Source organism: Quercus robur, chromosome 7 (genome assembly GCF_932294415.1).
Source record: "Quercus robur chromosome 7, dhQueRobu3.1, whole genome shotgun sequence".
NCBI classification, from domain to species: domain Eukaryota; kingdom Viridiplantae; phylum Streptophyta; class Magnoliopsida; order Fagales; family Fagaceae; genus Quercus; species Quercus robur.
In genome coordinates, this window is record NC_065540.1 from 9,840,961 (window position 1) to 9,867,055 (window position 26,095).

Below are 26,095 nucleotides of genomic sequence, written 5' to 3' on the forward strand. Positions count from 1 at the left end.
CATTATGAGGTCAATAATATCTATTGGGAGATTAACCCGAATAAGCATATCTCTAATGAAACTCCATTCTAGTTTATCATAAGCTTTCTCCAAATCTATCTTGAGAGCCATATAGCCAGTCCTACCCTTCTTCTTCCCAAGGCCATGAATGATCTCCTGAGCAATAATAATATTATCAATCCCTTTCCTTCCCGGAACAAAAGCCATTTGCATTGGAGAAATGAGTTTATCCAAGTAAGGCCTCAACCTTGCCACAATAATCTTAGTAATCACCTTATACAGCGTGTTACACAAACTAATAGGTCTATAATTACCCAAGGTTTCAGGACCCTAAATTTTTGGAATCAAGGCAATGTGGGTACAATTTAAAACGTCTGGCACTCTTCTAACTGCAAAAATCTTTTGACCCTCTTCAATCACGAAATTCGCCACAGTGTGCCAAAACTTTTGGAAAAACCCCACATGAAGCCCATCCAGTCCCGGGGCTTTAAAAGGCTTCAAAGACCAAAGGGCTACCTTAATCTCTGCTTTAGAAGCCCCCCCACTGATACTCTCCTTCTTTGAATCCGAGAGCCTAGACTGCCACTGAGAAATAGTGGGATCCGCTTTAGGCACACAAGAAAGAAAAGATAGGAAAACCCGATCAAAACCACACCTAATAAAGTCCTTAATCCCCCTCTCCTCATGAATCCAATCCCCCACTGCATTTTTTATAGCCATGATTTGGTTCCTCTTCCTTCTAATCAAAGTAGAAACATGATAAAAATTTGTATTACGGTCACCCTGAATCATCCAATTCACCCTTGACTTCAATGCCCACAACTCCTCCTCCTGATTCAGCACAACGTCTAGCTCCCTTAGAAGCTCATTTTCCAAATTCACAAGAAAATCTGAAGGCTTAAGAGCAAGAGCTCTTTGAATACCATTCAGCCTCGACATCAAATTCTTTTTTCTATTGAAAATATTCCTAAACTGGTTTTTATTCCATTCCTTGGCTTCCTGAGTAAAACATTTAATAACATCAGCTAGCCTATTATACCTCTCCTAGGCTTGATGCACAATAGGAAAAAAAGAAGGATCCAACAACCATCCAGTCTGAAATCGAAAAGGTCTAATCTTCCCACATTGGGCTCTCGATTGCGTCTCCAGAAGCACTGGACAATGGTCCGAGTGACACCGTGTCAAATGAGTTACTCTAGCATCAGGGTATATCACACACCAACTCGGATTCACAAAATATCTATCAATTCTCTCCTGAATCAAACCTTGAACCTCCCTTCTATTAGTCCAAGTGAACCAGGGTCCCGCAAACCCAATATCCATCATATTACATCTATCCAAACACTCTTTAAAAAGTAATGACCTATTGACACTCACCGACCTGCCCTCAAATTTATCCTCAGTAAAGAGGGGTTCATTAAAATCACCTGCTATCACCCAGGGCAAATTATGCAATTTAGCAACACTCATCAGATTTTTCCATAAAACTTGTCTTTTGGCACATCTAACACTAACATACATAGCAGATAATAACCAGCTATCGTTTGTAAAATGTACCTTTACCTCGGCATGAATTTCCTGTTCAATATTTGAAAGCAATGCCATTTCAACCCTGTCAGCATTCCACAAAACCCACAGGCCCCCTGCATACCCAATGGTTTCGATATGAAAAGCGCCATCAAAAGGCAACGAATTTGTGATCTCTCTAACTCTATCTCCCCCAACACGAGTTTCCATAACAACCAGAATAGCTGGATTATGACTCTGCACCAACTTACCAACACGAATCTTAAAGGAGGGCTTCAAAGCACCTCTGCAATTCCAAATAATAACATTCATCAAAGACTATTGAAAAAAAAAAAAAAAAAAAAAGAGGAATAATTAACACTGAGGATCCTCAAAGGCGCCTCTTGCTTCAAGCTCCATCCCCTCTGTTTCACAACCCTCCTTAGCTTCACACTGCATAGCATAGAAACTTGAGGAATTTGAGGTAGAAGCTCCCCCAGCCGCGTGCATGCCTTCATAGACGACGGAATCACCGCCAGGAAAAACCTCACTGTGACCCATGCCTTTTCCCACACCAACCTACTCACTCTCCATGCTTCCTTGAGAAGAAGGCTGAAGAAAAACACCAACCGGCTCCGTCTTGCTCGCACCTTGGCCAGGACAAAAGCCCAACTCACCCGGTTCACTCCTCGATGACCCCGTGCCGACAGTGAATTTAATCCCATCAGCACCGCCGCATCTTCCCTACCCATCACATTTGATGCGATGACCATCATTCCCAACCCGATCAAAACTCACTTGAGAAAGCTTAAGGCCGGTATGATTTGAGCTTACCAACCCTTGATTTGCGTTACCTTGATCTCCATTGGTGATTCTGCTCCGAGCTGCCCCTTTCTTCCCTTTAACCGATGAAAGCCTCAGATTATTTTGAGCTAAAATGGGCCTTATATCACTACTTTCCAACTTAAGAGTTGGGCTTGGCTGGGCCTGGTCCTTACTCACTTGCCTAAAGCTTTGGACCACCGAGGAAATCTGGGCCATATCTAAAAACTTTTGCGAAGCCAACTTTCGCCTTACCCCATCCAACACAGCAGCTCAATCTGAGCTCCCTTTATCCATATATTCAGTATTTCTGATATCAATCCCATTGCTTTAACAAGGCGAGGTCCCACCACTCCTCAACGATTTTTTCCCATTCTTCCTATGACCTACTACAATCCAAGGCTCGTACACACCTTCATGCACATCCGCCTGCTCTGTACTTTGCTCAGAATCAAGTAGTACACCACTGGTCCCCTCCCCGCTCCTTGCTTCGTCAGGAACATGAGCAAAGCGTGAACTAGAGCAAGTCTCACCAGCCTCCTTCGATCCCGCCTCCAAGGACGACGGTCCTTGCCAGACAATGTGAGGGCAGTACTCCTTTCTATGGCCTAAACGACTGCACTCAAAGCACATTTTTTGAATTCCTTCATAGTAAATTTGCTGTTCAAGCCTCACTATCATAATCGCAGTAGCCAAAGTCTTTTCCACATCGACTTGCACACACATCCTTGCAAACCTTCCCCTAGTTTCCGACGTCGTAAAAGTGTCAACACGAAGGACATTCCCAATAAGCTGCAGTGCCTCTGCGTTATAGTACTCAATAGGGAGTTCGTTTAGTCTAATCCACACAGTAATGGAAGATACACTTGCAAGAGCCGATTTAAAATCTGGTTCCCATGGCCTAATCGAAAGAAAATGGTCTCCGATAAACCACGGACCTTTCCTCAAAACATTTTCATAGTCTTCACCTAGCGACAACCTTGTGAGGAAGAAACCATGACCCAAGTCAACACAATCTAACCTCCCTGCTGGTTTCCATAGAGCCAGGAGCCTAGCTTGAATGAAGTTGAGCCCTTCAGTCCGACCGTACACTTTCACGATAAAAGCACTTACCCAAGGCTTACAGATTCTCCGTTTGAGTTCACTGGGGATTTTTACAGCTAAAAGCCCTTGCCAGAGCGTTTCCACCTCCTCATCCAACTTGGCATCATCATCCATTCCATCCTCGAAGTTAAAGGCTTGTGAGAACACCCCTGGAATCTCTCCTAATAGTTTATCTCTAAACGATGCATTTGGATTCCACTATCCTCCATCATGGCTCGGTGACACAGGGTCAAAGCTATGGCCTTCGCCAAAGCCAGCATGGCTCACACTTTTTACCTTTTTTGTGCTACGTACAAGTTCCTCCTTTTCCTCATGAGAGAGAGAGCTTTCCATTTTTTTTTTCTCTTGGAAAATAAAGTAATCTATTTTCCAATTTTAAACTCATTCTATTTGAATTTATTAGTGAATCTTGTGGCCAAAAAGGTTTTTTTTTCTCTCTCTCTCTCTCTCTCCAATTTGAAAAAATTGTAAACCTTTAATCTTTGGAAAAGATAGAGATTGAAGCAAAGCAACACTATTTCACAATTGATCAAGGAAAGAAAGTAAAAGAAAAAGAGAGAAACTGTTTAAAGGAAAATTCTGAGAAAAGAAACAGAGAGCTTTAAGAGAGATTGTAAAAACTGAATATTATTCTATAGTTCCACACACTCACACCGATTCACTAATACATTAATAACACCATAATTAAGACCCTGTAACAAACTTTAGTCTCCTATAACAGAATTTTCCGCATGCTCCGCTATATGAGACATTTTTGGAACCAAAGGCTATATAGTTTGGGACGACACCGTTTGGTGTTCTTTGCTTGATAATCACTAAACAAAACGTCAGCGTTTAGTTTAGTGTCAGCGAGTGTGCCACACTGAACTTTAGTGTTGGCACATTAGTGCAGATCTGAACTCTGAAGGAGGTAAGGACAATAATGTGTGCTGATAGCCAATTTCAATCAATGTGTAAATAAGTTGTGTCGATGGATTAGCTTTTCTATTCAAAGTCTCCTTGACAAAGTTAAGTGGATTTATTTCTATTTTATAACCTTAATTTTGTTTTCTTTGACAACTTGTCTACTAATCAATCCTCATCCCCATCTGGCCTCATTCAACACACCTTCAATGACATAGTGTAGGGAGTTTCTTTTTACTTATCTTAATTAATCTCATCATTTCATTTAAAAATAATATATAATATTTCTTTTTAAGAAGCAAAAAAAAAAAATAGTAAAGTGTGTGAAATAAGTATATAATGTTGGAAGTAATATGAAGAACACTACACAAAAATAATGCAGTTTTTTGGTCATCAAAGAGCAACCAGGAAGGCAATTACATTCCTCTCCTCGCCAGCATAGCTTATCCTAATCAAAGAGGTCCATCAGTCCATGGTAATTCATTTCTACATTTCTCTTTGAAATCTCTCATCTCTTTCAACGTTTTCTAATCATATTTTTCGTGAGCAACTAAGGTTGTGTATACTTTTTGTGAATGCATGAGATAATTAAAAAGAAAAATACTTTTTGGACCTCCTTATGAATTTGATGCATCTCTATTTATTTATTTATTTATTTTCGATTGCAGTGAGGCATATTCGTATTTTGATTTGCCATTCTGCCCTCCTGGATGTAAGAATAATTTTCTTGGTTTGTGAATTTAGTTTCTAAGAATAATTTTCTTGGTTTGTGAATTTATTTTCTAGGCATAGAAAAAATAATTAATTCAGGAAAAATTTGCAAAATAGTACATTTTAAGAAAAACTTTAGGTGAATAGCATATGTTTGAAGTTATTTAGTTATGCTGGCTGTTTTTGGAACTCGAGTTTGGTAAAATTAGCCTTGGCTTGGCAGTTAGCCTTGGCTTTTGAGTTAGGTGAAAGTTAGTTGCATTGGAAGTTAGCCTTTGGCTTTTGAGTTGGCATTATAGTCAGTTGTTAGTTAGGATTAGTTAGTTGATACTGTTGTAACGGATTGGGATTTGGGGACTCGTCTTGGGAAGGGAATTGTACTATAAGAAGCTATAGCTAATTGTAAGCAAATTGCTCTCTTCCTTGTCTATCTCTTAGTTTCTATTTCTTGTTCTTACTTCTTAATTCCAAGGAGGCCTAGTTCCCTTGAAGAACTACTTCAATTCCATAAGATTATTTTGATTGTTATCATAAAAAATAAAAATAAAATAAAATAATTCCTTGAATCAATCCATTCGTCACAAACTAACAGAAACCAAAAATACATAATACAAACTGTCTCACCAATTCAGGTATCAGGGAATGTCATCTTGAAGAGAGGCAGAGGATGGTGATTGTAGCGTCAATCTTGGACCTCTTGGTCTTGTATGAGGTGGTCATGTCATGTTGCGGTGGTTGGTGGTGGTGCCCTGGCAATGGATGGTGATTCTGGTAAGAATCCCTTAACAAAAAGCTTCATGGTGTGGGGTAACGGAGACAGAAAATAATGAAACACCAAGCTTATTGTAGTGGCAATGGAAGCAATATTTAGTCATAAATGATCATATCAGTTCCTATCAAAGGAATAAAATTCACCTTCACTGGAAGTTACAAGGAATTTGGAGGCATATTTTCCTCATGTCAGTTTGCCTTTTTAGTACTCAATTCCATTCTGATCGACATCAGGTACCCTATGGCCAGACCAAAACAATAAAAGAAAAACTTGAAGAATTGGAGGGGTAATTCCAGTTCAATCACTGCAGCATCAATGAAAATTGTGAAGGATGTGTGCGCTTCCACTGATGTTGTGAGTTGCTTATATGCAAAATTGCAAATGTATACCAACTCTCAAGTCACAAGTCAGCTAATAAGGGGTGAGGGATAAGGCCAAAAATAAAAAATAAAGTCACAACAAAATTTAAACTTTTTACTTTTAATATCTAAAACACAGAATCGTATATTAAAATTTATCAATCGAAGAAAAAAAAGAAGATTCAAGCACATTTAGAATCTAAAACCCTAAAAATCACAATTTATAACCAAAAAAAAAAAAAGATGTAGAATTTTATGATTGATGATGTTGACTGTCACATCCATGACCAAAGACCCCATAGTATGTGATATATGTTGTGAAATTTTAAAATACTCGCAAGTGTACAAACCGTACCGAAGTATAGTTGGACAAGAACGAGGTCGAACCCACAGAGACTTGTATGAATGTAGGAAAATTAATTAAACCTTAACCAAATTAATCCTAATCTAGTTTAAATAAAAATTGGTTGGTTACAATAATATAAACTAAGCAATTAATAAAATTAAGCAAATAGTTAAACTAAGAAAAATATATAAAGTAATAAAAAGATGTAAACAATCAAGAGAAAGGAATTAAGGTTTTGGAATCCGCCTTGTAAGTCATATTAGCATATATTTATGATCATTAATTTTTCCCAACTCACTACATGATAATCTAGAAATCAATCTTGTTATCATGGAAAATATCATCATTTAAACCCTTATTTTAAAAATCAAAAGCATGTTCTTCTTCGCTTCTTAAGTGTAAAATCAAATCATAAATTGTATCCGTAGTCAAACAAATTACAAGATATATCCGATTTTATAATCAAGAATTAATAAACCAAGCATTCAATTAATTAAGACAAATCCTAAATCATGAGAAAAACATGATTGAACTCATATCTAGAATCTCATCTTAGTCAATTGATATGAAGCAAGAACAATTTAAATCATTAAAGAACAATTATTGTGAGAAAAATCAAATCACATAAATATTACTAATAATCCTTAACAAGGTTTCATCCTCAACCCTAATTATAAATTTAGCTACTCATAGTAATTAAAAGAAAACATAAAAATAAAATACTAACCATTAAACTAAACAAATAGAATAGAGAAAGAAATAGTCATAGTGCTAGAGAAAAGTCATAGACAAAAAGAACACGTAGGAGCCTACGCACCAGTCCTAGCCGCAGCCTCTCTATTCAGTCCCCTTATTTTTTCTGTTTTGCTCTCTATTTATATCACACAAAGACACGCACTTCAAAAGAGAAGCCGCCTGACTCTATGAAAATTCCTAATACAAGTGAAACTAGGATTGTAAGCCACACGCTACACTTCAAGTTGTGCCTAGCCGAAACCAAAGACTAGCCCAAAAGAGAAGCCCAAGTTAACAAAGAGCAATTAAAACCCCAAGCCTACTGTATATCTCTTTGACCCATGAAAGCACTTCTATTGTTATTTTTTTAATTTCTTTTTCTTGTGCTCCACATGTCTCCAGGTCCTTATTCTTTTCATGTCGGCTTTGAATCATTAGGCCTGGACCTCCTTTCTTTAATTTTCTTTCTACTTGCTTAGCTAGTGTTGCTTTTCTTTTCTTTACTTCATGCCCTCCACGTCCTTCAAGATGGGTTAGCGATTGACTTAGCTCCACGTTGCATGTAAAACCCTTATCACCTATTAAACAAAGATAATATATAATCAATCACAAGATAGCATAAAAATATGGTAAAAAAATGCAAATATGAGAGTATTTTATCATATATATTTAATGCACATCAATATATATTCCAACTTTGAAAGAATACGAACGTGATTCTCACAGTAGCAATATGAAAAAGGATAAGGAGAGCTAATTCTTTCTGCAATATTAATAAATAATTCACAAGTGGCAGCTGGTTGATTGCAATTTGCAAGGCTTGTCATGTTAGATGGTACGTAGTTGAAAATTAAAATTCTGACAGTGGCCGAGTAGATTATTTAGCGAAGACAAATCTCTTGATTTTTTAGGTGGTCTCATTTATTGAAGTAATGGTCGTTTGATTTTTTAGTGAAGACAATTAATTAATTCCTTACTGGTGACTTGCAAAGAAGGGAACCACCCATGAGGTCCAATTTAACTCAACTGGGTTTCTTCTTATAAACTTCAAGTCAAGATCCTGTTACTGTCTAATATATATATTGCGCATCTATATTTGCTCTCTCCAAGATTTTTAGATTTACCATTGCAAAAATTCTAGTACCACAAATAGATGTACAACTCTTACCACAACTCTTACTACAACTGTGATGTAGGACACAGTTTATTTAAATTTTGTAATTTTTTTAATCACAATATTTTCTTATGTAATTTTTGTTATTTTAGATTTAGGTGATTTATTTTCTTATTTTCAGGTGTATTTAATGATTTTTAGGTGCATTTAATGCTTTTTAGGCCAAATTTGGTTCCTGTTATGGTGAAATATCAATTAGGAGTTATTTTAGAATATATTTTCTTGTTTGTCACGTTTTACGGAACCTTAAATAGGCCCCTAAGTCTGTAAACGTTTTTCATAGTTTATTATCAATAAAAATTTAGACATTTGTCTATTGTTTTCTCTTGTGATTCCAAGCCAATCACTTGTGAATCTAAAAAACTCCTCGTGGATTCGAGGTTTACTACCCAGAAACTAACAATGCGTTTCTGAACATCAAAGAGAGCATTGTCTCCGACTCTTCATGGTAAACAATTAGTGGCAAACAAAAAGTAGTGAGTTCATGTAAAAGTAACATGCAATCAATTATAGTTTGTTATGTAGAAGAGTAGTGGTAAAAGTTGTGATTTTTTTTTTTTTTATGGTATTGAAATTACTTTGGTCATTAAAGCAGCTTCATTTCTATTGCATAAACTGACTCCTCTCAGTCAGTCAATACAGGCTTCCGAATTATAAATCAAAAGTACCTTAAAAAAGAAAAAAGAAAAGTGGATGGTTTACCCAAGGTTTACCTCACAGATTATTATCTATTCAACCACATATCAAAGTAGAACCATCAAGGGGAACTAGATTAGCCTTCATTCTTGCATTTTTGTGATTATTGGAAATTATGAGCGGGATAAGTTGGTCCTTTCCTATTGAAGAAATTGAACAGTGGTTTGTAATAAGTGGGAAAGAATACGAAATTGATAATTTTTTACTTGAAATTTATAATAGCTAACCCAGGTTTGGGGCAAGGTGTGTTTGGTCAAGATTAAATTGATTGAGAGTGATTTCGAAAATCATATGATCAAGATTGTTGGAAATACTATGAAATATTTAATTAAAGTTAAATATGATGGTGACTCCATAAACCATAATTCCAAGATTCAATTGACTTATTCAAAACCACATTCTTTTGAGCTAATGTGGCATTTTTTTTTTTAACGTGTAATTTAATCCCGTTCTCCCTTCCATTCCTTCTCTTTGTCTCTAAGGATTACACACTTCTCCAATACGGTAATTATTAAGTCAAAATCCTATCTAATCTAGGTTCTAAAAAAAAGAAAAGCTACCTTGGATGTTTATCTTTTGACAAAATTGCAGAGGTAATGGCATAAACACTGCTAATCTACGTAAGGTTAGGATGTCATTTTTTCTTTTTCTTTTTTAAGGGTGTTTTTAAATTGCTATTAAGAGACTGTTCAAGATATGATTATGTGAAGTACATCCCTAGGAGGTTGGTTTGGTTCTATTTAAGTCTTTGTTTGTTTCATGGGAAAGTTTGCTATATTTTTTTTCCTTGGATTTATCAATTATGAAAAGATAATTTTTGTTATATAAGACTTGTGCGACTATGACCCTGTGAGTAATGAACATTTTCAACCCACTACTGATTGCATGGACACGACATAACCTTTCATCAATCATTCAATTGCACAATTCAACAAGTTATGAAATTAGGTGTAAAAATGGGTATATCCATAGGCCGACGGGGAGATTATTTTTTGAATTGTCATTGTACAACTCTAGTAGCATAATTGGCTCTTAGACCTAGAAAAAAAAATAAGAAAAAAAAAACCACAAGAATTGTTATCCAATGTTTATCATAGTATTTTCTTGCTATTAGAGTTCCCTCATATTTGTTTTTAGGTCAATGCATTATTTATTGGCATCAAGGGTATTTTGGGGATTTCCACTGGGTAGGGTACGCTATATATAAACATTGTTATAAGCCTAATTTCTCATATAGCGGGTGAAAGCAGCTCCCTCCTTGGCTCCTTTGGATGTAGGCACATGAAAGAACCACATAAAATCTATCCATTGTATTCCTTTTCAATCTTGCTTAGTCTGATTTTTCAAGACAGTTGCAATATATATCTAATGTAGAACATAGAGCTCAAATTTTTATCATAATTCAAATAGTAAAAAGGCACTAGTAGAATTATCTAAGCCAATTGTAGAATCACATGAAATTTGGTGACCAAAAGGGAATCTCCATGAGAATCAGAATTTATTGCCTAATGGTGGCGACCTACTTCACTATACAGACAAATCCGTTCATTTAGATCTATCTTTTATTAAATTTGATATGTATGTTTATTTTTATTATTATTATTATGTTATAATTCTCAAATTAAAAGTCATAATAAGGTCTTGATTACTAGAAGGTTGAATTAGTAGGTCATGGGGTTACAAAAACAACAAAGGTGTTAGCAGTGGATGATTGGAATGGAAAAGAACGGGGGAGTTAGAGGTATTGAGTGTGCAATTGTAATGTGGGTTGAAAGAGGATAACATCATATTGGTGTAATTTAGAACGGATAGTGCAAGTAGAAAGTCTTTCATTATGTTTTTTTGAGAGAGGGTTGCGTGTGTTGGGAGCAGATAGCAAGGGAGGTATAGATTTTTCATTATTATTGTTGAATCTTATGTGAGTAAGTCAAACAAGTATGAAATCTTCGAGTTAAGCATCAAGCATATAGATCAGCCTTTGCAACCTCCGTGATTGCATTAGAAAAGTGGTGAAGACTTAAATTTCATATTACAAAATACAGGTTACGAATCATAAAGAACAACAATTACAACTTACAAACAGGATTTTTAAGCTATTGTTATTGTAATACACAACAATTTTTTCATAGAAGCTCATCAAACATTATCTTTCTCAACCAGAAAACAAGGACTTTCAAAATGGGTTTCACTCTCTCCAACCATATATGTTTCTTGGTTTCTTAGCTGCCATACTGAAACTGCACATAAGGAGTTCATTATTGGTTTCTTGTGACAAAGAAATTCTTGAGACACTAATTTCATTGTTGGCCTAGACTTTGGTTTAGCACGTAAGCAAGCAAATGAAATTGCAGCAACAAGAAAAACATCCTGTGCAACCAAACGATTTGGAGGTGGGAGACGCTTGTCTAATATTTCATTTAGCATCACACTTTGAGATGATGATAATGATGTCAAGAGTTCGCCTGGATGCCTTCCCATTAATATTTCTAATGCCACCACTCCAAAGCTATAAACATCACTTTTTTCAGTCACCTTCATAGTATAGGCCAATTCTGCAAATATTGGACAAAAAATAGGTATGAAAAAAAATTAATATCTTTCGTTTAACTTTAATCTTTTTTTTTTTCTTCTAGACGTTTGGACAAAACTTGCTAGTGTATAAAACTTCCATCATAAAAGTAATTGTTTCTAACTAGAATGACTATATAGAAAGCTCTACATGTGACTAAAGATTCAAAATAATATCTAGGATAATTACGAAAATAATATATAATTCACCTGGAGCAATATAACCATAAGTCCCAGCCATTAAAGTTTGATTGGAGGTATCTGAATCAAGGAGTCTAGCCGTGCCAAAATCTGACACAAATGCCTCTAACTCAGAGTTCAATAGAATATTGTTGCTTGTTATATCTCGATGAACAATTATTGGGACACCTTCATGATGCATATAAGATAATGCATGTGCTGTACTTTTGATTATGTTCACCCTCTTCATCCAATCCAATTCTACAGCCTCAGCATTGTTGTGTAGGACACAAAATAGACTTCCCCTTTCCATATACTCATAGACCAAAAACATGCATCGTTTGTGCAAACAATAACCATGCAGTTTCACAATATTTCGATGTCGGATTTCTGTTAAAATTTTGACCTCATTTCTGAAACTCTTGTCAAAATTTGGGTCCTCAGCCTCTAAGCGATGAAGTTTCTTTAAGGCAACCACTTTACCATTAGGCAACTGTGCTTTGTAAACACTACCATAACCACCTGTTCCAATACAATATCTAATGTCAAAGTCCTCTGTTGCTTCAATGATGTCTTCATATGCAATTTTTCCATCATAATTCCATATTGAGAACAAATCCCCATTCTTTGTTTCCCTTGACTCAGATGACATTTTCCTAACTCTACATCGAGAGCGGAAAAAATACCCAAGAAGTAAAAACATAGTGAAAGCAATTAAGGGAACAAAAAATTTTATTTGATGGACAATGGATCTTGGGCAAGGAGGGAAGCCTTCGACATCACCACATAAATCTTTGTTGCCGATGAACTTTGAAGTTGCATAATATGAGTAGCCATCTGGGATCTGACCATGGAAAGAATTGTGGGAAAAGTTCACTTCAGATATTAAATCTGAAAGATCCGGAATATTTCCAGTAAGATTATTGTTGCTGAGATCCAAGATCTTTAAAGTTTGTGAATCCCCTAGTTTAGAAGGAATTTCCCCACTGATAGTATTATAACTTAGGTCAATAGCATTTAAAAACTGAAGGTCACTAATTTGAGATGGAATGCTTCCAGTTAAGTGGTTATGGCTCAATAACAATTCACTCAACCACTTGCAATCAGCTATTTCTTTGGGGATGGAGCCACTGATTTGGTTCCAACTAAGGGACAACGTATCCAACTTAGTTAATTGACCTATAATAGAAGGAACTTGACCAACAATTTTGTTATTGCTAAGGTTGAAGTAACGCAGATGCTCCATATCGCCTATTAAGTTAGGAAAGGAGCCATTGAAGTTATTGTAGCTGACATCCAAAAATTCTAAACCCGTAAGAGGTATTTCTCCTCCACTAATAGAATTATAACTGAGGTCAATCCATCTTAATGGAAAAAGGCTACTGTTCAGAAAGGGAATGCTTCCAGTTAAGTAGTTGTGGCTGAATATTATGTTGGAGAGTGAAGAGCAATTAAAAATGTGCACAGGGAAGGAACCACTAATGCGGTTCCCACTAAGGGACAAAGTTTGCAAGCTAGTTAAATGACCTATAGCCAAAGGGATTGGACCAACAATATTGTTATTATTGAGATGCAAGTCTTCCAAATTCGTCATGTTGCCTATTTCAGGAGGAATGGAACCATTGACTTGGTTCAAATCAAGAAACACAGAGATCAAATTGGTTAGATGACCAAGAGATGAAGGGAGGGGACCAATGAGCTTGTTATTATCGATGTACAGGTAACTCAAATTCTTCATGTTGCCTATTTCTAGTGGAATGTGACCATTGATTTGATTCATAGAAAGAGACAAAGAAACCAAACTGGTTAGATGACCTATAGACAAAGGGATTGGACCAGTGAGATTGTTTTTTTGTAGGTCCAATTGCAACAAATTCTTTAGCAATCCAATTTCTGGCACTATAGAACCATTAATTTTATTAAAAGACAAATCCAAGATGGAAAGATTGGTTAAATTACCTAATCCTTTGGGTATGGAACCACTGACTAGATTAGAGGAAATGTCAAATACCTGTAATCTAGTGAGGTTTGCAAGTGAAAGAGGTAACTCACCGATGATAGAATTTGAAGAAATTTTAAATTCCACCAATCGAGTGAGGTTTCCAAGTGAAGGAGGCAACTTACCTGTGAGAGAATTATGGGACAGATCAAGGTGGGTGAGCTTTGAAATGGTGCCTATCTCAACTGAAATGCTCCCCGTAAGCCAATTATAAGAAAGATCAAGACGGACTAAATTTGGGAAGGAAGAGATGTTGAGTTTACTGATCTCAGCTCGCAGAGGGAACCTAACCATGTTAATCTCTATGACGCTTCCACCATTATTGCATATGATTCCATAGTACTCGCAATGATCGTAGGAGTAATAATCCCACCACCCACTCTTCAGGAGAGCCTTCGCTTCTAGTTCAAGCGCTGATGAATTAGATTCTGCCACAGAGCCAGCTGCAATAACCATAGTTGTGGAGTGCATCAAGATATAAAGAACCCATAATGCTACTATTAGAATAGAAATGGAAACAGAGGGAGCCATGTTAGAGTTTATGATTGATTGATGAGTGCGTTGCAAAGGGGCAAATGTTTGATTGTTATATATTCATCACTCAACACACTTTAATCATTGAAATAAAGTCCTTACCAACCCAAGACTGTAAGTCAATTTGACGAATGTGCTACATTTTTCTTTTCCTCCCCCTTTTTTTATTATTTTTCTTTTAGCTTTTCTATTTTTTACTTTGAGCCATGTCTCTTAATGACACTTGACTTGAGCGTGTTGGACAATCTGAAGGAACAGTGGCGGAGTCACATTGGGACCGGCCTTGGTCTCCCCAAAACATTAGGAAAAAAATTAGTATATATTTACACATATATAGAGTAGAGTTATTTTGATAAAGAAATGTTATATACAATATATTTTTACAATAAATTTTAAGTGGTAAACTATTATTGGCTGTTATAAGTTTGCAAAAAAGTTATTTAAGTTGTGGATTAAAATTAAAATTAGTAACAACTTACCACTTAAGATTTATTATGAAATTATTGTAAAAATATTGTGGATATAGCACTTAAATTATTCTCGTGTGTGGTTAAAATACTTCTTGCAAAAGCTGGTGTGTAGCTGTGTAGGCTACTCACACTTTACCATGTACTTTTATTTTATTTTTCATTTTGTTTGATTCGACTTTTCTCATATTTTTATTTGTTCTTAAAATATTAAAATAATCAATATATCATAACATTATAAATGTATACGATTAAAATATATTATTTTTATCATTTAATTTATATATAAAATAATATAACATGTATTTGGTTGTAGTTATAGATATATTTTTATATATTGAAATTTGAATGATTGTTTGTCTTTTATTTAAAAATCTTTAAATTATTAGTATTTTTTTAAAAAAAAAATTAGTCATTATTTTTTAATAGGTGATAATTTAATTTGAAAAATCTAGGTTCATGGACAAGTTTTCAAAAATAATACACTTTTAGATTTTGATTATTAAATTGTATGTACATTACTATTAGTATGGATATAATTAATATATACACAGAGAAATAATTAATTGTCTAATTTTATGTTTGACCCCCCCCCCCCCAAATATAAATTCCTAGCTCTGCCACTGTGAAGAAAAAGAAAAAAATGAAGCCAAAAAGAAAAGAAAGGCCATTCGGCCTTAAGTGGAGAGCTGAAGCAAGAGAGCCATTTTTGGCCATTTTGTGTGAGCTCCAAAGTGAGCAAGAAACACAGAGAAAGAGAGAGTTTCAGCTTGATAGTTGCAGTATGAAGAAATAGAGAGATACACAGTGAGAGTGTGAGAGAGTGAAAAAGAAAAATGTGACATTTTTCTTTGCTCAAGCTACAGACATAAGGAAGATAAATTGGTGGAGTTTTCTTGGAGGTTTTTAAGTGCTACAACCATGGAGAGTTGGAGTATTCAGAGAAAGATTTTGCTACTAGTATTGTGGTGAGATTGTATTTTACTCCTTGAGATTTAATTTGTTGTGTATCCAATTTATTGTGGATTCAAGTTCAATATAAACTTGATAGTTGTAATCTCTATTTCATGATGGATATATTTCGGAGCTGCCTCGTAGTTTTTCCCTCTACACCGAAGGGCTTTCCACGTAAGATTTGGTGTTTTTGTGTGATTGTGTTTATGTGGTGCTTGCTGAATTTTTTGTTTCCATAATATTGCTATTGCTTGGTAGATATATATTTTAATTCACACATAGACATTAAGGGGATTTAGGATTTTTCCCCAACAGATTTACATAGTGACATAGAGCCAACTACAATAACCCTATTTATGGAATTGTACAAGTCCAATTACTATACGCTGCGGCGGTGATTCAAGTAAGCCACCATTTTAGCAATGTAATTAACAAATTATTGTTAGATATTCCATGTTCAAGCCAGGGGTTCAAAGACTTATCCATTTTTTAAATAATATATAAAAATTTTGACCCTTGAAATAAAAATTTGAACATCTTACCCTAAATTTTATTTAAACCCAACTGAAATAAATTTTAATATGATCATCCTAGTGCTAGTTTCACAATATCTTCACATATGTGACAGGTTGTAACTACTTTTTATTTGGACCCATAATTGACATTACTTTTTTACATATATTTAACAACTTGCCATCTAGATTTTGTTGTAAAATTTTTATGAAAGTATTGTGCCAGTAGCACTACACTTATAGTATTTAATTTTATAAAAAAAAAAAAAAAAAAAATTGTTCCAAATTTTTGCTCATTTGTTAAAAAAACAAAAAAAAAAAAAAAAAACCTTCTCTCTGGGACTTTGGCTTACTTTGTTATTGATAATGGAATGAAGCTGTTTTTCTCTATACTTTTCTTCTTCATAAGCAAAAAATTACACTACCATTACAACTAACAGATCTCTATCTACATATGTGATTCTCCTCTCATTCTCCTTATCTCTCTTTCACTTCTATATTTTCTTAGTTTTTCTCTTCATTTGATCAAGTAGTCTGATAAATGCTCTATAGATTTCCAAGTCCAAAAAATATTTTAGTGCTTGCTTAAATTCTAAGAAAGTAACCACGTATATGATTAAAAAGCCATACACTTCAAAAGAAAAAACTTATATTAGTTACTATTTTTATCTTAATTTCACATCTGCTCCTAGTCCTACTCCTAGGTGTGTTACTATTCTTCTTTATTTTATATTTTTATTTAATTGATATTACATATAAATATAATAAGTTGCTATTAATTTGAAAAAAATGTAGTATTAATTATTTAATTATATTTTTTTATGAATTTAATGGTTGTTATCTTACCGATTTTTAAACTATTAATAAATTTTTTAGACTATTAATATTGTACAATATAGTTATATTGTATTTTAAATTATTGTATATAATATGGAAGTTGTATATACAGAAGAAAAAAAATTAGCATTTTATTTTTTACTTGCCTCCATTACAAGTTTTTAGTTTTGTCATAGCTAACTCTCCTAGAAAAATATCTTGGAACCGCCACGGTCAAAGTTGGTTCCTGGTATATGAAACTGATACTAATCAACAGTAAATTAGAAAATATGCTTCAAAGGGAACCAAGGCCACAATAAACAATGGAAGTCTGCAAGGATTAAGGATATTATAAATTAAGCTACGAGTTAAAAACTGTAGAAAATTTGTCCAGTGTAAATACATCTTTGAATTTTTGTTTTTTGGTTTTTTCTTTCCTCCTAATGCAACTGAGGGGAAACATTGTCACATGGCACTGAAGTTGGATGACTATTTCAACCGCAGCATCTAGCACATTTTGCTAGAATATTCGCATGGGAGTAATTCTGTTTGTTAACTCTTAAAAATCTCACATTGGATAATTACCACAAGAAAGAGTGGGTGATAAAAAATTTAATTTTGTCACATTGGAACCAAGGATACAATAACAATGGAAGTTGCAAGGAGTAGGATAATAAGCTACGAGTAATAAAAAGCTGAAGAAGATTAGATCAATGTAAAAGCATCCTGGAATTTTTTTTTTCTTAGTTGGATTTTCCTCCTAATGCAGCGGCATCTAGCACATTTTGTCGGAAAATTCACGTGGAAGTAATATGGTTAGTTGAGTGTTAGAAAACCCACATTGGATAATTACCACAAGATTGAGTCGATTAGAAAATAAAAATGGGTCAAAATCCATAGGTATAAACTTTTAGGTTTAGTTTTATCCTAATATATTAGAGGATATATATTTGAAAATTAAAATTCGGTTGAGTATTAAAAATCTGATAGGTGATCGAGTAGCATTATTGGTGCTCTCATATAGCAAAAGCTCTAGTTGCTACTTGCTAGAAGTCGTGGTCCTTCGATTTTTCAGTGAAGACAAATTGATTACCAGCGACCTGTGCAAGGAAGGGGAACCACCCATGCAAATGCAATGTGGACCAAACTCACCTAGCCCCAATCATGGGTCAGCTACTTTGCTCTTATAAACTTCAAGTCAAGATCCTATTACTCTCAAAGAAATATTGCTCTCTGGAAAATTTTGGATCAAAGCAAGCTAATTTTCCATTGCAGGGGTCCCTTTGCATAGACTGACTCCAGTCAATACGGCCATCAGTCTACTTACTGTACTTAGTCTGGATTCATGCTAGCCTCCGTTCCTGCATTTTTGTGGTTATTGGAAATTACGTGTGGAATAAGTTGGTTTTTTTCCTATTGAAATTGAACTGTGGTTAACCCAAGTTTGGGGCTGATTGGTCAAAAGCAAAGAATATTGAATTGATTAAGAATGTCAAAAATTATATAATCAAGGTTGTTGGATATACCATTCAAGATTTGATTGAAGTTAAATATGATGGTAACTCCATAACTAAAATTCCAAGATTTAATTGATTTATTCAAAATCATATTGGTCTTAGGTAAAGTGACATTTAATGGTTGCCTCATCCATGAATAGGGGCAAAGGGGTCTTATTCCAAACACTTGCAATGTTAGGGGTGCAAATTAAAAATTTTGAAACTTTAGAAGATAAAATTTAAAATTTTCAAATTTAATAGTGTAAATTACAATTTAGTCTAGCCAAATTGACAAATCAACTTAAGAGTGTAACTTTTTATTTAGTCTAGCCAAATTAAAAAATCACATAATCTAAAGAAGTCCTTCAAAAACTAAAATAAACAAAATTTCATAAATAATAAACAAACTAAAGTTAATGTTTGACTATAAGTCACAGGGGCAACCTATGAAAGTATTGAACTCATTACCACCACCCTCCATCTTACTTTTACAAGGACTTTGTAATAAAGCCTCTTGATTGCTTATATAGAGTTATGTTGATTCAAAAATAGAATTCACTTAGGATTAAGAATAGACTGATGGCCGTATTGACTGGAGTCAGTCTATGCAAAAAAGGTTCAGAGAAGTCATGGTCCTTTGATATTTCAGTGAAGACAATTCCTTAATGGCGACTTGCAAAGAAGGGGAGCCACCCACGCAATTGCAAAGAAGGGGACCAAACTCACCTAGCCCCAATCATGGGTTAGCTCTTAGAAAATTCAAGTCATGACCCTATTACTGTCAAAGAAATAAATATTGCGCGTCTGTATTTGCTATGTCGAGGATTTTTTTTTATTATTCATAATGCATCGTTTCCCGATCAAGGCAGCTACTTTTCTATTGCATAAACTAACTCCACTCAATCAAAACGGCCTTCTGAATTATTAATCAAAAGAACCTTAAATTTATTTATATAAAAAAAAAAAATAAAGTTTATCATTAATAGCTAAATTTGGTCAAAAACGAAGAAGATTGAATTGATTGAGAGAAATATCGAAAATCATAGAGAGATATCAAAAATCATAGATTGATGGAAATACTGTGTGAAAGATTTAATTAAATTTAAATATGATGGTGACTCAATAAACCGTAATTCCAAGATTCAATTGATTTATTCACAACAACATCGTTTTGAGCTAATGTGGCATTATATTTAATGGTAAGCTCATGCACTATGCAATGTTAGAGGGGAAAATCAAAATTACCCAAACTTATAGTTGTAAATTGCAATATAATCTAGCCAAACTGACACATCATATAATATAAAGAAGTCCTTCAAAACTAGAGTAAACCAAAGTTAATGTTTGACGATAAGTCACACAGGCAACTTGTAAGTATTGAAACTCATTATTCCATTCTCCATCTTATTTTTACAAGGAGTAATTTGTAACCAAGTCTCTTATACCTGATTAGTTCTTTTATTTCCATGAAGCAATATACTAATGCCTTTTCATCCAGTGGCGGCGCCACATTCAGTCCTGGGTGTTCCCAGGAACACCCTGACCTAAAAAAAAAAAAAAATTATATATAATAATTAAATTTTTTTTATTTGTTTACCCTTTAAAAAAAATTAGGAACACCCTCAAATAATAAAATAAAATAAAAATTTATTTGTTCTACTTTCAAACAAAAAAAAAAAAGCCCAAAAAAAAATTTGAACTAAAATCTAAATAAATAAATAAACAAATAAAAATTGTAACAGAGCAAGCCCACCTAGGAAAAAAAGCCCAACATCAATCGGTAAAGCAAACCCAATCTAAAGAAAAAAAACAAGGTAAAGCAAACCCAACAAATTATAGGTAGCAAACCCACGAATTCTCCAAAAAAAAAAAACCAAAACCAAAACCAAAACCTAATATACTAAAATCATAAACCAACAGACAGTGCAACCAAACACTAATAGATGTTGAAAGAAAGAAAGAAACCTAACCTAAAGAAAAAGAAAAAAAAAAAAAATACAACCTAACCCAATATACTGAAAGCTCTAGAACGGCAGTCTGCAAAGCCAATGGATCGAAGCTCTAGAACGATAGTCTGCAGAACCAATGGATTGGAGAAGGAGATCGCCAAATTGGGCCTCAAACTCAAGCTCCAGAACTGCAGAACACATCGGATCGGAGATTGGTCTTCCTCGCCTCAACGTGTTGCCCAGTGCCCCACAACACCACCCCTCAGCCTCAAGCCTCCTTGCTCCAGTGCTCCATCAACCTCAAGGTATTTCATCTTTGTCTCAGTCTCTCTCATTCTTTATCTGAAGAATGAAATTATGAAATGAGACTCTCTCTCTCTCTCTCTCTTTAAGACTTTATCTGATTCTCTATTTGTCACTGTGATTGTCTGTTGCCTTTGCTTAGCTTTATTTATAACTTTATTAATATTTGCTTTGGCTTTATCCATTGGTTTTGGTGTTGGTGTTGGTGTTGGTGAGATACAATTAATTGTCTTTTAGTGTTGGTGTTGGTGTCTTTTGGTAAGAATCGTGAGATACAATTAATTGGCTTCATCTAATTGGCTTTAGTCTTGTGATTGGGGGCCATGGGGCATTAGGGCTTGTCTGTTGAATTAGGGGGTGGATGGGGGCATGGGGTGTGTGGTTGTGTTCTAGTGTAGTAGTGCAACTAATAAACAATCATTTAATTAACTAATAATTAATTGGGGAAAGCAACTAATAAACAATAATTAATAATTTAATTAACAAATACATTATAAAAGACAAACAAATTAAATTATGTTACTATGTTAGGCTAAATAACAATTAATAATTTTATAATTAATGAAACAACAATATAACAAATTATAGTTTATAAAAGAGAAACAAATTAATGAAACAACTAAACAACAATAATTAATAATTTTATTAATATTTCAAATGAAGTTATATTTTATTGTTTATTCTTTTGCTAGAATTATGAACAAATATTTGATAAGAAAACCACGTACCCAAGATTCATCTCATGTGCAAGATTCATCATCATCTTCTAAGCGAATTCGTGTTGACTTTAACTTAAAAAATCTTCCTTCAGATCCTAGGCTACGAGAAAAGATATCATCTTATCATCCTAATAATCATGATGAAATAAGAAGATATTATTTACAAAAAGGCCCTTGTCAACCTGTTTTCCAAAACCTTGATGATTACCCTTCATCATATTTTTCTGGAAAATCACATCAATTTAGGCTGTGTTTGGTTGCTGGAAAACGTTTTCCGGAAAATACATATTTTCCGGAAATGCTAATTTCCGGAAAAGGAAAATGAATTCGGGTGTTTGGCTGTCTCGGAAATCGTTTTACGGAAAATCAATTCCGGTGTTTGATTCGTCCAAATATTTTACGGAAATCGTTTTACGGAAAATTAATTCCGGTGTTTGGTTCGTCCAAATATTTTACGGAAAATACTTTACGGAAAATACTTTACGGAAAACGTTTTCCCATGTTTGGTTCGGAAAATACTTTACGGAAAATAGTTTGGATCATTTTACGGAAAATGATCTAGAATCTGACCCAAAAAATCGTCCATCCATGAATGAAGTTTTGGAGGAATTGGAGAAGATCAATGCTATTAAGGAAAAAGTAGCTGAGCCGAAGCATAATCCTAAGCCCAATAAACGCAAAGAAGATAGGCACCAACATCACCATAACTATCATAAGCCTCCAATTCACCAAAACCATGGTGTTAATCGAGCTGGAGCTAGAGCTTAAATAACTAGTTTGAAGCTATATTTTGCTCTTATAGATAAAATTCAAGAACCTGCATTCCCTATACATATCTGTAACAATACAAAAATTATGGTCATTTGGTTCAACATCAAACATAATCATTCGAATATACCCATAATATTTATATAAAAACATCCACATCAATCGTTCACCATTGGCATTACACCTCAATGGCATACAAAAATGATTCCTATTTGTGGTATCTGAACAGTACAAATACATAATTTGGGCAATTGTATCGTCCCAATAATACAAAAGAGTACATATATAATACATTGATAGGTCAATATTAATACTACAACAAAAGTTAATTCCTAAATCTACCATCACAGTCAACATGAAATAAGCAAATCAAATTTGTGAGAAAAAATAACCATCTAACCACAGCTTCCTCAACCTAGCATTCTTGGCTAAAAATCCACGTGCCGTCTTCTTATTCTCACAAAGATGGTCGAAGGCAGTAGCGAGCATATCTTCGCTATATCCATCCGCCATCATAGCCATTACCTCATTATACAAAGTTGTGTAATCTACCGGGCCCCGATTAATTTCTTTCAGAGCGACAGCTATTTCCTTCAGCTGATCAGACAGATCAATCAGCACACTATCATCAGCATTAGAAGCTGCACGCCCTCTTTTGCGGGACTTGGAAATTCCCGACCCAGTGGTGGATGATTCATTTGCGTTCTTCCCCTTTTCAACCACACATTCCTCCACATTATCTGCAACAAACTCTGCACTATCCCATTATCCCCATTATCCCCATTATTTGGCTCATTTTCGATATCCACTCCGGACTTAGAAAAGCCACCTGTGGCTGTGTCCTTCCCCACCACAATCGCTAATTTATCGTAAAACTCAATTTTTTTGTTCAGATACTCGGTATGCTTCCGATGTGCCTGTAAGGGAGAAAAGAACGTATATAACAATGCAATAATAACTTCACTCATAAATTCAATATAAAAGACTATGCAATAACAATTAAAGCAAATACTCCATACTTTTTCCTACATTTTCTCAGTAATCAAACAAGTAATGCAAAAAAACTCTCAAATAAGGATGAAACAAGTCAATACATTATGTTACTATTATGCACACTTCACTGCTAAGAGAGCCCAATTAAAAAAAAAAGAAAAAAAAATTAGAACAGCAAGCACAAATCTTTTGGTTAAAAACTTTGTTTTCTTTCATTCACTTCTTCCTAGCAACCAAATAGAAAGATCAAAGAAAACAGTGGGTCCTTAATTTCCTATTATTCCCAAGTCATAACTGAAAAAAACCCATTAAAAAAATCACCTTAAAAAGAAAGTATCAATATTTTCTTTACTTTCCCAACATTTTATTAGCAACCAAACCGAGAACCAAAGAAAATTGTAGCTCAGACACATATACACATATAGATAGATGAAAACGCATAGATATGTATAGATATAATACATAGGTAAGGTGACATGAAAGTCATGTTTGGAAAACCTTATAAAAGCAATGGAATCCTAAAAAGAATGACACTATAAATTTCATATAAAAGGCAAAAACATATATTATTATCTATATTAAGAAAATATAGTTGGAAGCCATACCATAACTTCTTCTTGGTATGTTTTAGCATCACAAGTTATCATTTTCAGATTTTCGTCCCAATCGAATCCACTTTTCTTTCTAAGAGCTTGAATAGTTCCCCACATGGACCTTAGAGTCCGCATCCGGTTCTCCACAAATACAGGGTGGCACTCAACCCCGAAATGGGCCGTTATCTCCTTCGCTACAAGAGCAAAGGAGCCGGCCCTAAAAGTATTAGAGGGCTTATTGCCCTTTCCAGCCTCCTCTGTAAGTATCTTTAGCATCATCTCATGCATAGGTGGCAGCCACCTAAATTGCTTACTGCCGCTAACTTTTTCTTTGCCCTTTGACATTACTACATATGAAAATAGTATAGTGAGAGTAGCATTTAGTAATTACGCTCGGAACATGAATAACAAATCAAACACACATACAACCACACTTATGAATGTGCACAACAGAATGGAACATGCTAACTATGGAAATGACAATGTAATACCATCAAATAACAATGTAATGCTAAAAATACTTTTTCATTACATCACCAAAAGTCTATATTACATACATTGTCTTTACAAAAAAACAAAAAGAAAAAACACATTACAATCATAGAAATCTAAATAAAGTACTACTCTCCACTCCTGATATAATCAGACTACATGGCTTGGCATATCTCATCTCTTTTAGCATTCCATGATCTACTATCTTTGACGGACTCCTGACGGGATTGTGTTTCTTGTTGGTGGTCACTAAACTCTACTTGGTTCATTGCATCTTCCATAATATGGTCATTTGGTTCAACCCCCATAATGTGATTATGAACCACACAACACGCTAACACTACTTTCACTTGGGTTGGGAAAGACCAATATGGTTCTGCATCCAACACTCGAAAATGTTTTTTCACCACTCCAAACCCTCGCTCAATGGTAGTTCCCAATGAAGAGTGTCGGAGGTTGAACAATTCCTGCGCATTCTCAGGAAGACAATCACTAAACTCTTTCAAGTGATATCGTACACTCCGATACGGTGACAATATTCCATTTTTATTACCATACCCAGCATCACCAAGATAAAATTTACCTACATATATTAAAAAAAAAAAAAACCAAATCACTACTATGTTTAGGAAAACACATAATATTTATTAAACTAACAAACCAAAAGGGTGAAGTAATCGTGTAATACCATCGGGAATTGAAAATCCCCCTGTCCTAGCAAATGCATCATTTAATACACGTGAATCATGTGCACTGCCTTCCCATCCAGCCAACACATAAGTAAACTTTAAGTCAAAACTAATGGCAGCTAACACATTTTGCGTGGTTCCATCTTTGCGACCACGAAATCTTCCTTGTATTTCAGGTGACACAGATGCACGAACATGTGTACCATCTATTGCTCCAACACAATCCTAATTTTCGACAGACATAATGGTTTAAAATTACATAAATCTTCACAATTTACAAAAACACACAAGTCGCAATATTTACCTTAAAATATGGGTAAAACCTTCTGCTATTCCTTATCTCTGGAGGTGTATCTTCGCTACGCAGTCTTATTAGAGCTCTATATAATTTCAGGACCCCCCTAAGGACAACCTTGAAGTATCTATGAACAGTCTCAGTTGATCTATAGATCCGACTAGCCATTACACGAAACCTCACATTATGACCAATAATGTGCAAGAAAATGAACACTTGCTCTATAACAGACATGTGAACAGTCGGACGTACGTGCTCCCCCTCAGTGAGGATGTGACATAAGTGGTGGAAAGCTATAGGCTTCATCCTAAGTTGATTCACACAATGTCTCTCACTTTCATGCAAAACACTATTTATGTATTCCTCTCTCTCGGCGGCATGGTTAACATAAGGCGCCCTAGGCAGTTCTCTACGTCTACGTCATAATTTCTTTAACAATGCAACCCCCACAAGGAGGACAGATGCAACTGAGGCAAGAATTGCGGCTTTGGTTTTTTTCTTCATCTAACAAAATCACAAACATTGTAGTCTAAGAGGTATGTAAACAAGTATGCTATTGATTACACCATAAATAAAATCAGCCACAAACATATAACATCCAAACCATCACATTGCATTCTATTTACACTATAACAATACC

The 26,095-nt window shown here is 34.7% G+C and overlaps 3 protein-coding genes across 3 annotated transcripts in view; all 3 read right to left on the minus strand.

Annotated features, from left to right (window-relative positions):
• Positions 1-14,555, minus strand: part of LOC126692119 (MDIS1-interacting receptor like kinase 2-like) — an 82,238-nt gene extending 67,683 nt beyond the window's left edge. Inside the window, exon 1 of the mRNA XM_050387610.1 lies at positions 14,001-14,555. Within this exon, the coding sequence (XP_050243567.1) occupies positions 14,001-14,406 (406 nt within the window). The 5' untranslated portion in view covers positions 14,407-14,555. The remainder of the gene's footprint in view (positions 1-14,000) is intronic.
• LOC126692121 (MDIS1-interacting receptor like kinase 2-like) lies at positions 11,139-13,992 on the minus strand. Its single transcript, XM_050387612.1, has 2 exons — positions 11,907-13,992; positions 11,139-11,680 (listed from the first exon to the last, which is right to left on the minus strand). The coding sequence occupies exons 1-2, from the start codon at positions 13,654-13,656 to the stop codon at positions 11,265-11,267; spliced, it is 2,166 nt and encodes a 721-aa protein (XP_050243569.1). The 5' UTR covers positions 13,657-13,992; the 3' UTR covers positions 11,139-11,264.
• An 8,207-nt stretch (positions 14,556-22,762) lies between the features above and the next one.
• LOC126690988 (uncharacterized) lies at positions 22,763-24,324 on the minus strand. The gene is made up of 3 exons (XM_050386077.1): positions 23,992-24,324; positions 23,223-23,310; positions 22,763-23,133 (listed from the first exon to the last, which is right to left on the minus strand). Exons 1-3 carry the CDS (start codon positions 24,322-24,324, stop codon positions 22,763-22,765), a joined length of 792 nt encoding a protein of 263 aa, XP_050242034.1.
• Between the last annotated feature and the right edge of the window lie 1,771 nt (positions 24,325-26,095).